General features: G+C 41.9%; 1 protein-coding gene across 2 annotated transcripts in view; it reads left to right on the plus strand.

Moving 5' to 3' along the window:
- LOC111968116 (calcium/calmodulin-dependent protein kinase type 1) overlaps nt 1-14172 on the plus strand; it is a 58232-nt gene extending 44060 nt beyond the window's left edge. For both annotated transcript variants that reach the window (XM_023993682.2, XM_023993673.2), the window contains exons 3-12: nt 3922-4053; nt 9281-9355; nt 10688-10826; nt 11353-11479; nt 11655-11730; nt 11948-12060; nt 12596-12674; nt 12830-12917; nt 13097-13244; nt 13659-14172. In XM_023993682.2, the coding sequence (XP_023849450.1) occupies nt 3922-4053; nt 9281-9355; nt 10688-10826; nt 11353-11479; nt 11655-11730; nt 11948-12060; nt 12596-12674; nt 12830-12917; nt 13097-13244; nt 13659-13762 (1081 nt within the window). In that variant the 3' untranslated portion in view covers nt 13763-14172. The remainder of the gene's footprint in view (nt 1-3921; nt 4054-9280; nt 9356-10687; nt 10827-11352; nt 11480-11654; nt 11731-11947; nt 12061-12595; nt 12675-12829; nt 12918-13096; nt 13245-13658) is intronic.
- The last annotated feature ends 420 nt before the right edge of the window (nt 14173-14592 follow it).

Genomic DNA, 14592 nt, shown 5'->3' on the forward strand with positions numbered 1-14592 from the left:
CATTATCAGTCAAACATCTAAATGTACTGTAGAGCATGCTTACTGTCTGTTATCACGTATCTTCTGTGTAAATACAGCAGGTCTGTGAAAACAGGACACATTGGCACGTGAGAGGATGTGGTACTGTCATGTTTGAATATACCCTGACAATAGAGCAAGCTAATCCTGAAACAGACTTGCAAGCTTATGAGATCATCATTATCACCATCATCATCCATCATTGTTATTATCATGGGTCCATTGCACTCTCTGCCATTTCTAGTCTGGTCTTTCTGGAGGCAGCTTCAGAGTTCAGAATTGCATTTGCTACAGATTCTAGAGTGGAATTTGAACTGGTGACTCCCCACCCTCTGCTGCAGGGCTGGATTTGGGCCCAGAGTCACAATGACCAGTATAGAGCCATGTTTCCTAATGGTGAACTGTGGCCAGCAGTGGCGTGTATTCATGGAGGCAAAGGGAAGCCAGGTTTCCCCCAAGATTCTTTTAAAAATATATTTAGTCTCTTTGTGTTTCACAATTTTCCTTTAATTATCAAGAGGCTGAATGTATCTCACCAGAGAAAGCATCCGAGTKAAACAGCGCTCCTMTGTCTCAGGATGTGTAGGCCATCTATCTGATTCTGTCTGGTCAAAAAGAGTATGACATTGTTGCTGCCCGTAGCATTGATTGCAAGGGAAGCCAGCAAACATTTGGCTTCTCTTGATAATAAAAAATAATAATAATAGCCAATCGCCGTTGAGCTAAACTGAGTGAGCTCAACTGTGAATGGTCCTGGCGCACCAAAAACAAAAGTGTCAAGGGAAGCCAGTTTGGATTTGGCTTCACACCAATCACAAGCCAAACGTCATTTACAGATTTAAAAAAAACTTGAATTGTTGCATCTCATCGTGTCGTTGTCCTCCAGTGGCTAGCTATCTAAAATCGTCCYATTCCTAAATTAGCCATGGATGGAGAAAGGGATTTGGACTTGTGGTTTTACTTAATTCTATTTACTGGCCAATGATTAAAACAGTGATTCTGATCTAACCATAAATGCATACATTGTGCCCCTGACCTGAGAGGATGGAAGTTCAAAATGTAGCTAGATGTGGTATGATAATGTTTACTAGCTGGCCAAGTGCATCATTGCGCATGAAAGGAAGTTAGGCTAGTGAGCTAGAATTTTAGCCAGGTAGCCTAGGATAACAAATACTTAAAGCGTGTACTGTATGACAGAGTCATGAAAGGAGAGGAGGATGGCATTGGCGTTTCTGGGTGAGACTACTTAAAAAAAAAAACTTGCGCACAAACACACACACACACACACACACACACACAACACATCACACACACACACACACAGCACACACACACAGTCACACACACACACACACACACACACACACCACACACAAACCACAACCACAACACACACACACACACACACACACAACACGTCCACACACACACACCCCACGTCCACACACACACACAGCACACACACGTCCCAAAACACACACACACACACACAACACACACACACACACACACACACACACACACACACACACACACACACACACACACACACACACACACACACACACACACACACACACACACACCAACACACACCCAGCCAACACACACACAGAGAGATCATATTTAGCTCACGTTGATTAGTCTAAATTGTTTTTGGTATCTTAGTTCTCACTGTATTAGACTAAGCATAGGTGATTTTATTATTTTGAACAATTGAAGTTTAATTGGTGCTGGAATAATGAACGCAGCTCCTGTTTTCTTTGCGACTTGTGGTAACTCTCCGTGTTTCTAAATCAATAGTTTAGTTTAGTAGTCTGAAAATGTTGAAAACATTAACTTGCTTGACCATGCTGTAGGTCAGGGTTACCCAACTGACGGCCGAATTTGGCCCGCAAAGTTTTCTGACCAACCCCCCCCCAAAAAATGTTTTTTTTTCATTGTAGTACATTAAAGACTGTAAAAACACCAGGAAATCAGCTCCAAGTGATTTAATTTAAGAAATCTATTTCCAAGGATTCCCACACATAATAGAGAGACACGTGATCGTATACAAATGTAAGCAAGGTTTGAAATTATTATGTTTTAGTCAAGCATTATATCTGTTTGGGATTTCTACGGTCAATTTGCTGTCTACAAATTATTTATAATTATGTTCCCGGCCCCCTGACCATCCACTCAACAAAAAATCGTCCCSCGGCTGAATCTATATAGTTGATGATCCCTGCTGTAGGTCATGTAACTGTCTTTTTGTGGACTTCACCAGACAGATGTTGCTCTCCAGTTTTGTGATGAAACAAAGGTGCGATTGAATTTATTCTGCCACTGTGCCTTCTTATTGTCTCGGCCTTAGACCTATATATGACGGTGGCAAGGGATATGAACTAACAGGTTATAGAGCAAACAACGCAATTATCACAACACATAGGTTGTAATCTGGCTTTCTTTTCTGGCTTGGCTTCTTCAGTAATTTTACCCAGACACCGCTACTGGTGGTCAGTCCCCTTGGGTCGTAGCTGGGTTGAGACAAGAAACATGGTTGTATTGAGTGAATCACAAGAATACTAAAACGTTCCGTTTCCACAGTGATTTAGATGAGATAATATGTTTACACTTTGTCTTAGCAAGAGCAGGAAGAAGACTCAACAACAACAACCATATACCAAATTCAAGATTTTGCGCGACATTGATGAATTACCATTGAAAACCCGGTTTCGTCAAATTGACAATTTATAGAAGATTTGTCTCTTTTGTTTTCCTGCAAGTTGTTGGTGTGTTTCTACTGAAATAACCCGGTGAGCACAATCATTCCCATTGTGGTTTAAGGTCAGTGATTGGCTTGACTCCTGAATGTTAAGCGTTTGATGCTGTTCTGCAGGGTTATAAATAGCATGCAAACGTWATTTTTTCTTTCTGTCCTTTCAAATGAATGAACCAGTCCCGAGGGTCAAAACACAAATCTAACACATCCTTTGTTGTCGTTACGTGTAACACCTGTGCCCATGTGTACCAAACACACAAACAATAACATGTGTTGTCCAACAGCCATTATGTCCTACTTTAATTCCAGGAAGTTAGAATCAGATGGAGCAGGCTGACCACAATAACCCCTCAGTTCCATCTCAGGTGTGCCTGAGAGCATGCGTCATCATTATCCAAAGCCAAATATATGGCTGGCCTTTGGGATTTGATCACCTGTATTGGAAAAGTCAAATTTCATGTMATTTTAGTAAAACATTTTTATTCTCTGACTGTGTATTGCACCTACGGCTTGCCATTAGTGAAGAAGAGGCTTCCACCATTTTGTTACGCAGAGTCTTCTCTGAGACCCTGGCATGGTGCCATCGTGCCATGCCTTGTCTTACTGTAGATTATGTTTGTATAAAACCTGCCCTCTGWGGCTTAAGGCTCAGCCATGTCCATGTCCTGCACACAGCTACCAGCAACCTAGAGWGAGATAAGACTGAGTGAGGCTGGGGACTGTTACCACTGCATAACACACACATATGTACACAAACCACGCACATGCACACATACGTCCTCAGACATTTACGCAAGTTACAACACTTGAGGAAATAAGCCAACCCATATGCTCCCAGTCCAAAGTCCAGTTTCCTCAGTATTCGTTTAGAGGATAAATAAATAAAACTAAAATTGAAACTTGTTTGATGTAGGCCACTGCATAAAATCTAGAATGTTCCAAAATTAAGTGAGCTACCCCTGTAGAGTTGCTTCTGGTTCATAAACTTTAATAAGGAGTTTTTCCTTGCCATTGTTACAGTACCTCTGCTTGCTCTTTTGGAGTGTTTGTCCTGGGTTACTAATAAAAATGATTGCAGATGAAAATACATGTGATTGGCAGTTTGTGTTGTCTTTGGCTGACCTGTCTTGTTTTTGTTTCAGGGGGGCTTTCTCCGAGGTGGTCCTAGCAGAAGAGAAGAGGACCCAGAAACTGGTGGCCATCAAATGCATCCCTAAGAAAGCCCTGGAGGGCAAAGAGAACAGCATTGAGAACGAGATTGCTGTCCTACACAAGTGAGTGACACACACACACACACACCCACATGTTGCTCATCGATTTTAGGGGAGGAGGAGATTTAACTCTGAGTCAGATAGTGACTACAATTGTGGTAATGACAGTCTGGTTAAAATACCTCACTTTAAAACAGGGGAATTACGTACCAAGCCGGAAACAACGGAACTAGAGGGGCCTAAGCTATTTATAGTGCTCTTGTTGCCTGGGTTACAGGAGACACATAGGCCTAGTGAATATATAGGGATCCTTCTAGAGGTGAGGATTGGGGTTCGAGAGGGAGAGAGTGAGACAAAAAGAGAGAGAGACAGAAAGAGAAAGAAAGAGACATACATAGACCGTAGTTTAAACTACTAAAAGTACAAATAAGCCAACATTTCTTTGAGTAGTGTTAGAGGATGTCACTACTGCCACCAGGACAGAGCTGCTTAGTCACCGATAKTGTCATCAGATAGCAAGGAGGTGGTTAGAAGACAACATCAGTGATCAAGATTGTGGATGTAGTTAACATCATTGTAGAAGTCAGCGGGTAGTTACTATCAGTGTGAAGGGTTGTGGATACAGTTATCAATTGAGAGAGAGAGAGAACCCTTTATAGAGGGGCTGTGACACTAACCTTCCTTACTGTATTGTACTGAGAGAGAGATCATAGCTTTCACTTGGTCAGTCTGTCATGGAAAGAGCAGGTGTTCATAATGTTTTGTGAAAATGATTATAATGCCCTTTTAGTGTAAGAGATGTAGCCTAATATAGTGTACTGTACTGTATCCCCCAGAGTACTGCATGAAACCATTAGTCAGCCCCTGTATGGAGCAATTCATTACCTCCGCTCACTCTCTCCACTCAATAAAACATACTTTACTGAGACCATAATGAAATCAAAGGGCTTTTATAATCTCCCTCTTGTCTCAGTTGGATCACTGCCAATGACAAAGTGTTGTGTTTTTCCCCAGACAACAGTGTTTCAGAAAGGGCATAGTTACACAYGTGATACTAGATTAATACTGCGGTGCGGTTCCATGTTTGATCTGGCCTCTCTCTGAGCTGTGTCTGTCATCAATGGGGTGCTGTTCGTCTCTCTGATTGTCTGGCTATCTGTTGGTCAGTCTCAATACGACTCCTATACACTGAGTGGACAAAACATTAGGAATCAGTGTAGATGAAGGGGATGAGGCATGTTAAAGAAAGATTTTTAAGCCTTGAGACATGGATTGTGTATGTGTTTCATTCAAAGGGTGAATGGGCAAAACAAAATATTTAAGTGCCTTTGAACAGGGTATGGTAGTGCGTACCAGATTCACCGGTTTGTGTCAAGAACTGCTACGCTGCTGGGTTTATCACACTCCACATTTTCACTTGTGTGTCAAAAATGATCCACCACCCAAAGTACATCCAGCCAACTTGACATAATTGTGGGAATCATTGGAGTCAACATGGGCCAGTAGTTACCCGTCTGCTTAAATTCCATGGGAAGAATGACTAATGTTGGCTCTCCCTGTGAGTGTCAGTTGCTGCTATACTGAAGACTTAGGCCACTTTTATTTTTWTWWATTTCATTTAACCTTTATTTAACGAGGCAAGTCAGTTAAGAACAAATTCCTATTTACATTGACGGCCTACCCCGGCCAAACCGGGACGATGCTGGGCCAATTATGCGCCACCCTATGGGACTCCCAATCATGGCCAGATGTGATGCATCCTGGATTCGAACCAGGGACTGCAGTGACGCCTCTTGCACTGAGATGCAGTGCCTTCACCTAATATCATTCTTTATGGGCAGGTCTTCTCAAAATKTAGTGACACAGATGGATGAGTTTTCGGTAGTTTAAGGGGAAAGCAATGTATTCTACCTGTGCTGTGCCATGCTACTTTGGTGTAGAGAGAGAGAGACCTAGAGACAGAGTAGGAGCTACTCTTGCAGTCATAGGAGGACTCAGCCTTGTGTCAGAGCATTGTTAGCTTTCTACCCCATGAATGGTTCTGCACTCCTGCAGAGCTAAAACCAAAGATAGAAAAATGGCAGTGAAGAAGATGTGTCAGTAAGGTGAGGAGTGTCTAAGAGAGATTGAGAGATTGTGTGTGTTTGTAAAAACCGCCTCCAGAGCAGTGAATCACCAGTGTTCTGTCACCACGCCAACGACTCTCAGGGCCGACGGAATACACTGCTCAACCAATTAGAGAGCTGTGTRCCACCACACAGTCTGACCACTCTTGATAAAACTCTAGCTCCAGATAACTAATATTACCTTTTTAATATATATTTTTTWAACTTTTTCATATAGTGCTCCTATGAAGTTAATTTATATACAAAAATGATCTAAATGATCTGAGAGAAAATTKAAATGCTATTTTTAACAATCACACTGTGTCAAGAAAAAGACAGTTCTGTATTTCTCATGGTAACGTAGACTGAGTATACAAAATATTAGGAACAGCTTCCTAATATTGAGTTGCACCACCCACTTTTGCCCTCAGAACAGCCTCAATTCGTCGGGCATGGACTCTACAAGGTGTTGAAAGCGTTCCACAGGGATCCTGGTCCATGTCGATTCCAATTCATCCCACAGTTTTGTCAAGTTGGTTAGATGTCCTTTGGGTGGTGGACCTAGGGCTGTTGTGGTGACCCTATTACCGCCACACCGGCAGTCACRAGTCATGAAGGCAGTCAAATTCCACGTGACCGTTTAGTCACAGTAATTAGGCTTCTCCAAGCTCTGATGTTGCTGCTGGTCATTAGTAGCCTACCAAACTTGCTAACTATCTGGTACTCAGCACTCTATTGTCCTTCTAATCACTCTGACATAAATCCAAATGTTATCGAAAATCTAATCAAATACTTAATGAGAGCCCATGAGCTCATGTTGGGCAACATTTCTATAGGCTATACAATTGCGCGAGAAAACAGAGTGATGGCCTCTACTAAAAAAAGGAGGTTCCCATCAGCTTTCTATAGACTAGGCCTACTATTTTATTTCTCAACTTTCCTAATATTAAGCACATTGTTTACCTTTACAACAGGACTACCTGGCTGGCATGAAAATGAACCACAGGAAAGCATCCTCCATTYGCTATTTAAGTGCATAGATGACATGTACTTTTTCCCACTGCCCCTGTTTCGAGACAGCTCCATGATAATGGTCCATTCTAAATCAAAACAAATTTCACACATGTATTATTTAGTATATGTAAAGAAAAGATTAAATCAAGAATAGTCTGATGGGTGTCAATATTATCCTATCACTTGTGAATTATATATTGTCACTTGTAAATGATGCCCAGCATAAGAAACTTCCTTTTTTTTGGCGACTTTTTCGAATCATAGTCACAMACCTCATGTAGCCTAGCCCATAGGCCTATGTGTTTTTAGAAGGTTTGTATCACAACTGAAGTGGCCAAATAACTTCTTAAAATGAAGCACATTAATAYGCTTTACAAGGGGTTTAGAGCCTAACTGGCATACATAAGCAACACGTTAGTTTCAAGTTTGGGGAAGATCATTTTCACCATAAAAATAAATGCACCTTTATAATTAAAACATTACATGCAAAATTGCATTTGCAGTCACTTTTGATAATGGTGTTTTCCCGTTAATGGCACATTTGCGCTTATAGCCTACTGCCATGTGCGCATTGCAGCGCTTCTAATGTGAAGAAATAGCCTAATAGTTTATCAACATTTTAGGCTAAACATCTCTTAGGTCAGCCACATTGCGTAAAAAAATATTTTTTGATGCTAGTGATTGTATTAATTTGGGATCTATTGCACCCCACAACTGTCCCAGACTATGTTTGGMATATTTATTTCTTGCACAGAATAGAATTGGTCAACTTTTGTACTATGGGGGATAGTAGATTGCTGTTCGTCAGGCCTATTCATCTTGTTGGCTGATGAAAAGTAAATGTGGACAGTTCTTCCAATATCTTCAATATGCACCTCGGGAATTGAATAAGGACACACGCAGTTGCATCCCTGATGTGTCTGTCTTCACTTGTAGCCTGTSAGAAAGACCTGATCACGTGATGARGAGCCATGTGAGTGAGAGGCGCTTCGGATTGCGCCGCAATCAGGAAGAAGGGAACAACGCTGCACATTTTTTTAGGGTGCATTACGGCCACAAAGGGGATGCTGCTGTGAAATTCGAGGCATTATCAAGTGCTTTCTAAATTGTGAATGAGAGACTATTGAAGTGTGTACAGCCTGCAAAAAATAAAGCAGAGCTCATACCTTTCAAGCAACTTTTTTCAAATCATMATTTGTCTCATCATGAATCTCATCATGCAGCCTTACAATGTACAATCCTAACATATAGCCCAATGTTTGAACAACAACTAAAGTTACTTTAAAACTCAAAATTACATATATAGGACTACCTACTTATTTGTTAACCGCTCAACACAGAATAGTTGCATGTGCRCACTCCCTCAAATATATTTAGATTTTATTCAGCTTTGTTCAATTGTATTCTTCATACTATAAAATAATGCCACGGAATTCAAAGCAAATCTTGTCTGATAAATGGACTAGTGTAGCCTACAGCCATTTGGCATAGCCACATCAGGACCTAACATAAGGACAACTCAGAGTATGCTGTTCTTTTCTTCTGAAATAGACTACATTTTCTTCATATCATGCTTCTTTAGACCTGTCTAAATTAAATAATGGATTTATTGTGATGGTGTAGGCTATATTATATGGATTTATTAGACTTATTAMAATGTAGATGTTCCCAAGGTCTGCATCAGTGTCTTGCTTGTATGCTATGTGTGGAAGCCAGGAGATGCTAAATGTGTTTATGTTAATTAACGCTCAATTACCGTGAGAYGACAGTTATTTGCTTGACAATCACCGGCTGACTAAATTTTGTGACCCCACAGCCCTAGGTGGACCATTCTTGATACGCACAGGAAACTATTGAGYGTGAAAAACCCAGCAGCATTTAAATTCTTGACACAAACTGGCACCTACTACTATACCCCATTCAAATGCACTTAAATCTTTTGTCTTGCCCATTCACCCTCTGAATGGCACACGTACACAATCCATGTCTCAAGGCTTAAAAATCATTATTTAACCTGTCTCTTCCCCTTCATCTACACTGATTTGAAGTGGATTTAACATGTCACATCAATAAGGGATCATAGCTTTCACCTACATTCACCTGGTCAGTCTAKGTCATGGTAAGAGCAGGTGTTCATGACTATGACTCTAAAGTTCTCTCCCTCTCTCTAGGTTAAAACATGCCAACATTGTTTCCCTGGAGGACATATTTGAGAGTAAAACCCACCTCTACTTGATTATGCAGCTGTGAGTGACCATCCTGCTGTCTTTATTTTGTCCTTCTTTCTGCTATCTATCTCTGTTCTCCAATTCTATCCACGTCAACACTTCCTGTCCCTAAAACAACTCACTCTCTGCAGCCTTCAGTTTAAAAACTTACAGGATTATGCTTCTGTAATGTGTGTTTGCGTGTGTGTTTTAGGCTCCCTGCCTGTGCTGTCTCCCACGCACAGTGTCATTCTCCATTAATTACTCTCTGAGCTCAGGGGCCTTTCTGTTCACTGATCTCAAGAGAAGCCCCCCTCCCACACACATACAGACATACACTCACAGCATCGTGCCTGCTGACAACCACTGGGGAATATGCCCTCACACAGTAACTTTGCTCTCTCCCACCCATCTCTCTTCCTGAAATGTCAGAAGGTGTGGAGCAAGTTAGAGACAGAGAGAAAGGGGGAGAGAGAGAGAGKTTTTTTTGCTGTTGAAAACAGTGGGTGGTGTGATGACAGAGGGATGTTGTGTTCACTTTAGCAACACTGCCGTAAGGGCAGTCAGATTTAACCAAAGAACAGTTGGGGGTTTGCACACATAAAAATCCCCTCTCTCTAACTCTTTCTCTCACTCTTCCTCTTTTTCTCTCCCTCCTCTCTTTGGGAGGCAGCTTGACAGGGCTTTAGCTTGTTGTTAGTGCTGAATCATATAGAGCAGTGGTGGGTACATCTAGGAAGAAGTGATGCCTCCACCTAGTGGTGATGTAGGCTAATACCAGGTTGAAGATAGATAAAGTAGTTTGAAGTTAGACGACATATAATCAAATCAAATCCAATTTTATTGGTCACATACACACAGTAAGCAGATGTTATTGCGAGAGTTTCGAAATGTTTATGCTTCTAGATCCGACAGTGCAGCAGTGTCTAACAGGTAATATCTAACAATTCTACAACAAAACCTAATATCTAACAAATTCCACAACAAAACCTAATATCTAACGAATTCCACAACGAAACGCAATACACACGATCTAGTAAAGGGATGGGATAAGAATATGTAAGTATACAATATATGGATGAGCAGTGACCGAGCGGCTAAGATGCAATAGTTCGTAAAGAATAGATAGTGACGGATACAGTATACATTATATACATATGAGATGAGTAATGCGAGATATGAAAACATTCTTGAAGTGGCATTATTAAAGTGACTAGTGTTTCATTTGTTAAAGTGGCCAATGATATCAAGTCTGTAGGTAGGCAGCCGCCACCCTGTAGCAGTTAGACGGCAATATATAGCAGTTAGATGGCCATATGTAGCAGTTAGATGGCCATATGTATATCAAAATCGTTCCTCTTCTCTATCCAGGGTGTCTGGTGGGGAGCTGTTTGATAGGATTGTGGAGAAGGGATTTTACACAGAGAAAGATGCCAGCAAGCTCATTCAGCAGATCCTGGATGCTGTTAAATACCTCCATGACATGGGCATCGTACACCGCGACCTGAAGGTGAGCCTGAGTCAAGGGTCAGGTGGTGAGGACGATATTTAGATGGGCATTTAGGGGCTCCAGAGTGGCGCAGCTGCTAAGGCACTGCATCTCAGTGCTAGAGGCATCACTACAGACMCAGGTTCGATTCCAGGCTGTATCACAACTGTYCGTGATTGGGTGTAAGGGAAGGACAAAGGGCATGAAAGACAAGATTTCAGAGTCTTTAACAATGGAGTCCTTTACCTTCTCGTTTCTGTCCAATGACTGAATAGTCACAAGACTGGATGAGTGATAGGTATCCCCACCATGAAAACTGCAAAATGTTTGTTTCCTACGCTAGTGTTTTGCCCCAAGCATTCTGCAGTGCCTGCAAATTAGATTAATTAACTATAATTTGTTTRCAGGCAGTTCAGCAGAGTGTAAACTGATTGATCATTAGTTTGGATAACTAATTATTTCCCCAGTGTGTGTGTGTGTGTGYGTGTGCGTGTGTGTGTTAAATGTTTGTGACAATAAAGTTGATTGATTTCTCTGTCTTTTCCAGCCGGAGAACCTTCTGTACGACAGTATGGAGGAGGACTCTAAGATCATGATCAGTGACTTTGGCCTGTCCAAGATTGAGGGATCTGGAAGTGTCATGTCCACAGCCTGCGGAACACCAGGATACGTGGGTAAGGAGGACTGGCACTGATCAGTGTATGCCTGTGTGTGTGTGTCTTTATCTATTTGTCAAGAGCATGTGTTTTCTATGATTTTAGTGTGTTTGAGAACAAGCGCACACACAGTGATCATGTCAGACTACATGTGTAATGATGCTGATGAAAACACTGCTCTGATGTCTTGCAGCCCCTGAAGTGTTGGCCCAGAAACCCTACAGCAAGGCGGTGGACTGCTGGTCTATCGGGGTCATCGCATACATCCTGTGAGTTATGGGCTTGGACTGACTCTTTAACTTTAGTCTTTCTCCTACCAATCTTAAAACATAATTTCTGTGTTACATTTCTTTCCACTACATTGTTTTCAACAATCAACTCATACCAGATCAATGATAACTTCATGGATGCATTTTGAAGTATGAAAGCACTACAACAGGTCTCCTAACTCTCCTGTGATGCCTTTAYGCTCTTATTCTGACACAGTTTGTGTGGATACCCTCCGTTCTATGACGAGAATGATGCCAAGCTCTTTGAGCAGATCCTGAAGGCTGACTATGAGTTTGACTCTCCGTACTGGGACGATATCTCTGACTCAGGTACAGTAATCCTCTCCTTTCTCTGCTCCCTGGAGAGAGAAATAAAACMTGGACACTACAGCATAGTGAAATACAGTATGTATAACATTATGTTGCCATTATTAGTTCCCCTTGTCAGCAGTTTCATATTAATGGAAATTACTCCCTAGCTCTAGGGTTTGTTATGCTTTGAGTGTCTGCCAAGCTGTCAGTGTGTATGGGATTAACCATAAGACACTCACTGGCCATAGAACAATCACTGAGGCCCTGTGAGATCACCATTTCTTAGTCCTGTAGGGAGTTTCTGAAGTCAGGTCAAAGGCATGTGGACAGTTTTTCTTTTTACTGTCAGTCTGGACAGTGTTTCTGATGCAGTGAAGCTTCTTGTACTGTAGTAACCTGGGAGCTAGTCTATTTCTACTTTAGCTACCTTTTTTGTCATCTGTATGTAGCATTATTAGTTACTGTATATCTCATGTAAATTAAGAAAAAAGGCATTGTTTTTGGRTGAAATATGTGAGTTGTAAATGTGTGGCTGTTCATGTGTTGTTTTCAGCCAAAGACTTCATAGTTCACTTGATGGAGAAGGACCCCAGGATACGCTACACATGTGACCAGGCTCTGCAGCACCCCTGGTAGTGTACACCATATTTTCCTTCACACACACACACAGGCATGCACATAACACAACTTTATCATAATCTACTACATTTGTGCTTTTGTCTAGTTTTCACCTGTTCTTGTGACAACCAGCTGAACTTGTCCCCTCATGTCTTTCTCTGTYCCTCAGGATCGCTGGTGACACMGCTCTAGATAAGAACATCCATGAGTCTGTCAGTGCCCAGATCAAGAAGAACTTTGCCAAGAGCAAGTGGAGGGTGAGTTACTTTTTCTGTGCACCTGGCCTTCTTAAAAATGCAAAGACATTTTTGCTAAGTTTACTATATAAGTAGAATCCTACAGCATTCAGCTGTCTGTCATTGCCAGTACAGTTTTCTATGGCAGTTATTATGTATCACTTTTAAACATTCTGATTTGAATGTGTTCCCTCCTGCAGCAAGCGTTTAACGCCACGGCAGTGGTGCGTCACATGAGGCGTCTGCAGCTGGGCACCAGTCAGGAGGGCCCCAGCCAGACCACCCTGCCCAGCCCCCTCCGAGCCCACCTGCTGCTGCCCGAGGCCACAGAGACAGAGCACACCACTGGTCAGTGGGGCAAACCTCCATCACACAACACAAGTTAGGACTAAGTGTAGCAAAACATAATTGAATAACTGGAGACATGACATGATATTGTGAATGCCCCACCCCTCCAAAAAAATACTTAATTTAGCTGTTCTGTTTTGTTCATCCCCAGTATGTCTTGTTGCTATGTACAGTATGTTGTTAGTGAATAACCAGTCCCTTTCACAGTGTATTAGGCTCAGGCTTACGTACTTCTCAAACACAATCAGTTACACTGTCTCACTCATTAACACTTTGATATGTAATCTTTGTCTAATGCCCAATAGGGGACTGTTTGAAATAAGCTAATAAGAGGCAGATTTATAGTGTAGTTAGAAGCGTCCTGAGTTTTCAGATTTCTGTGTGGTGATCATCCACTCTCACTCTGTGTTCCAGAGTCTCCRTGCGAGGGATGCTGCTCCCAGAGTGCTGATGGGGGGGCTGAGCGCGACCCCSTCTCCAACTGCACCTACCGCTGCCATCCAACCAGTCTGGTCTGATCCCTGCCCAGCAATGGCTTTCCCATTTATTTACCTCTGGACACCAGCGAACTCCCCAGTCTGGCCAGGAATACAGAGTTGTTCCAGTGCCCTGCCAACAGGGGGGGAAGGCGGGTTATGAATTCAGGTTGGGGAGGAGGGACTTGATGCCAACAAGAGGAGGTAATTTGAACGGATTGGGGGAGATGAGGAGAACAAAGAGGAGGAGAGGTGTGGTGCTCAGAGTAATCCTGGGTATTATTTTTTGAGGTGCGGGACAAACTGTTTACTTGTCCTTTTAAAATGTGTGTCTGCTTTTTACATCTCTGCATTTATGTACATGCTGTTTTCTATCTTAATTATCCTTCCCCTTTGACAACTTCTAGAAAGAGAATCCACTAATGATATCTGCATGGTCAGAAGACAGGTCCCTATTGGAAACATGTGTTTTATAGCATGAAAGGTCTATTGCACAATCATGTATGGTGGTAACCATTGTGTTATAGTTCCTGTACTGCAGATACACATCTTTATGACGATAATAAGTTTAGCCCCTCAGAATTATAATTGTATGGCTTTGTTGTATTTTATATTTGTATAAATGTAGCCTTACAATACACAGATGCATTCACCTAATACCACTGCTGGAGAATCCATGTGGGAATACTCCATCTATTGGACTATATACTTTGTCTTTTTTTTCTCAGCATGTTTGTGCTTCACCACTGTAAGTTTGTAGTTGTGCTCCCCAGRCTTGTAACAGAACAAGGCTTTCTGATTTTAACTAATTCAGCACAGGAACTTCCTCTCTATGCCTTTAGGACAATGTCAAAGGTTTATTTTCTGGTAGC

The sequence above is a fragment of the Salvelinus sp. IW2-2015 genome, linkage group LG1 (genome assembly GCF_002910315.2).
Source record: "Salvelinus sp. IW2-2015 linkage group LG1, ASM291031v2, whole genome shotgun sequence".
Lineage (NCBI taxonomy): Eukaryota > Metazoa > Chordata > Actinopteri > Salmoniformes > Salmonidae > Salvelinus > Salvelinus sp. IW2-2015.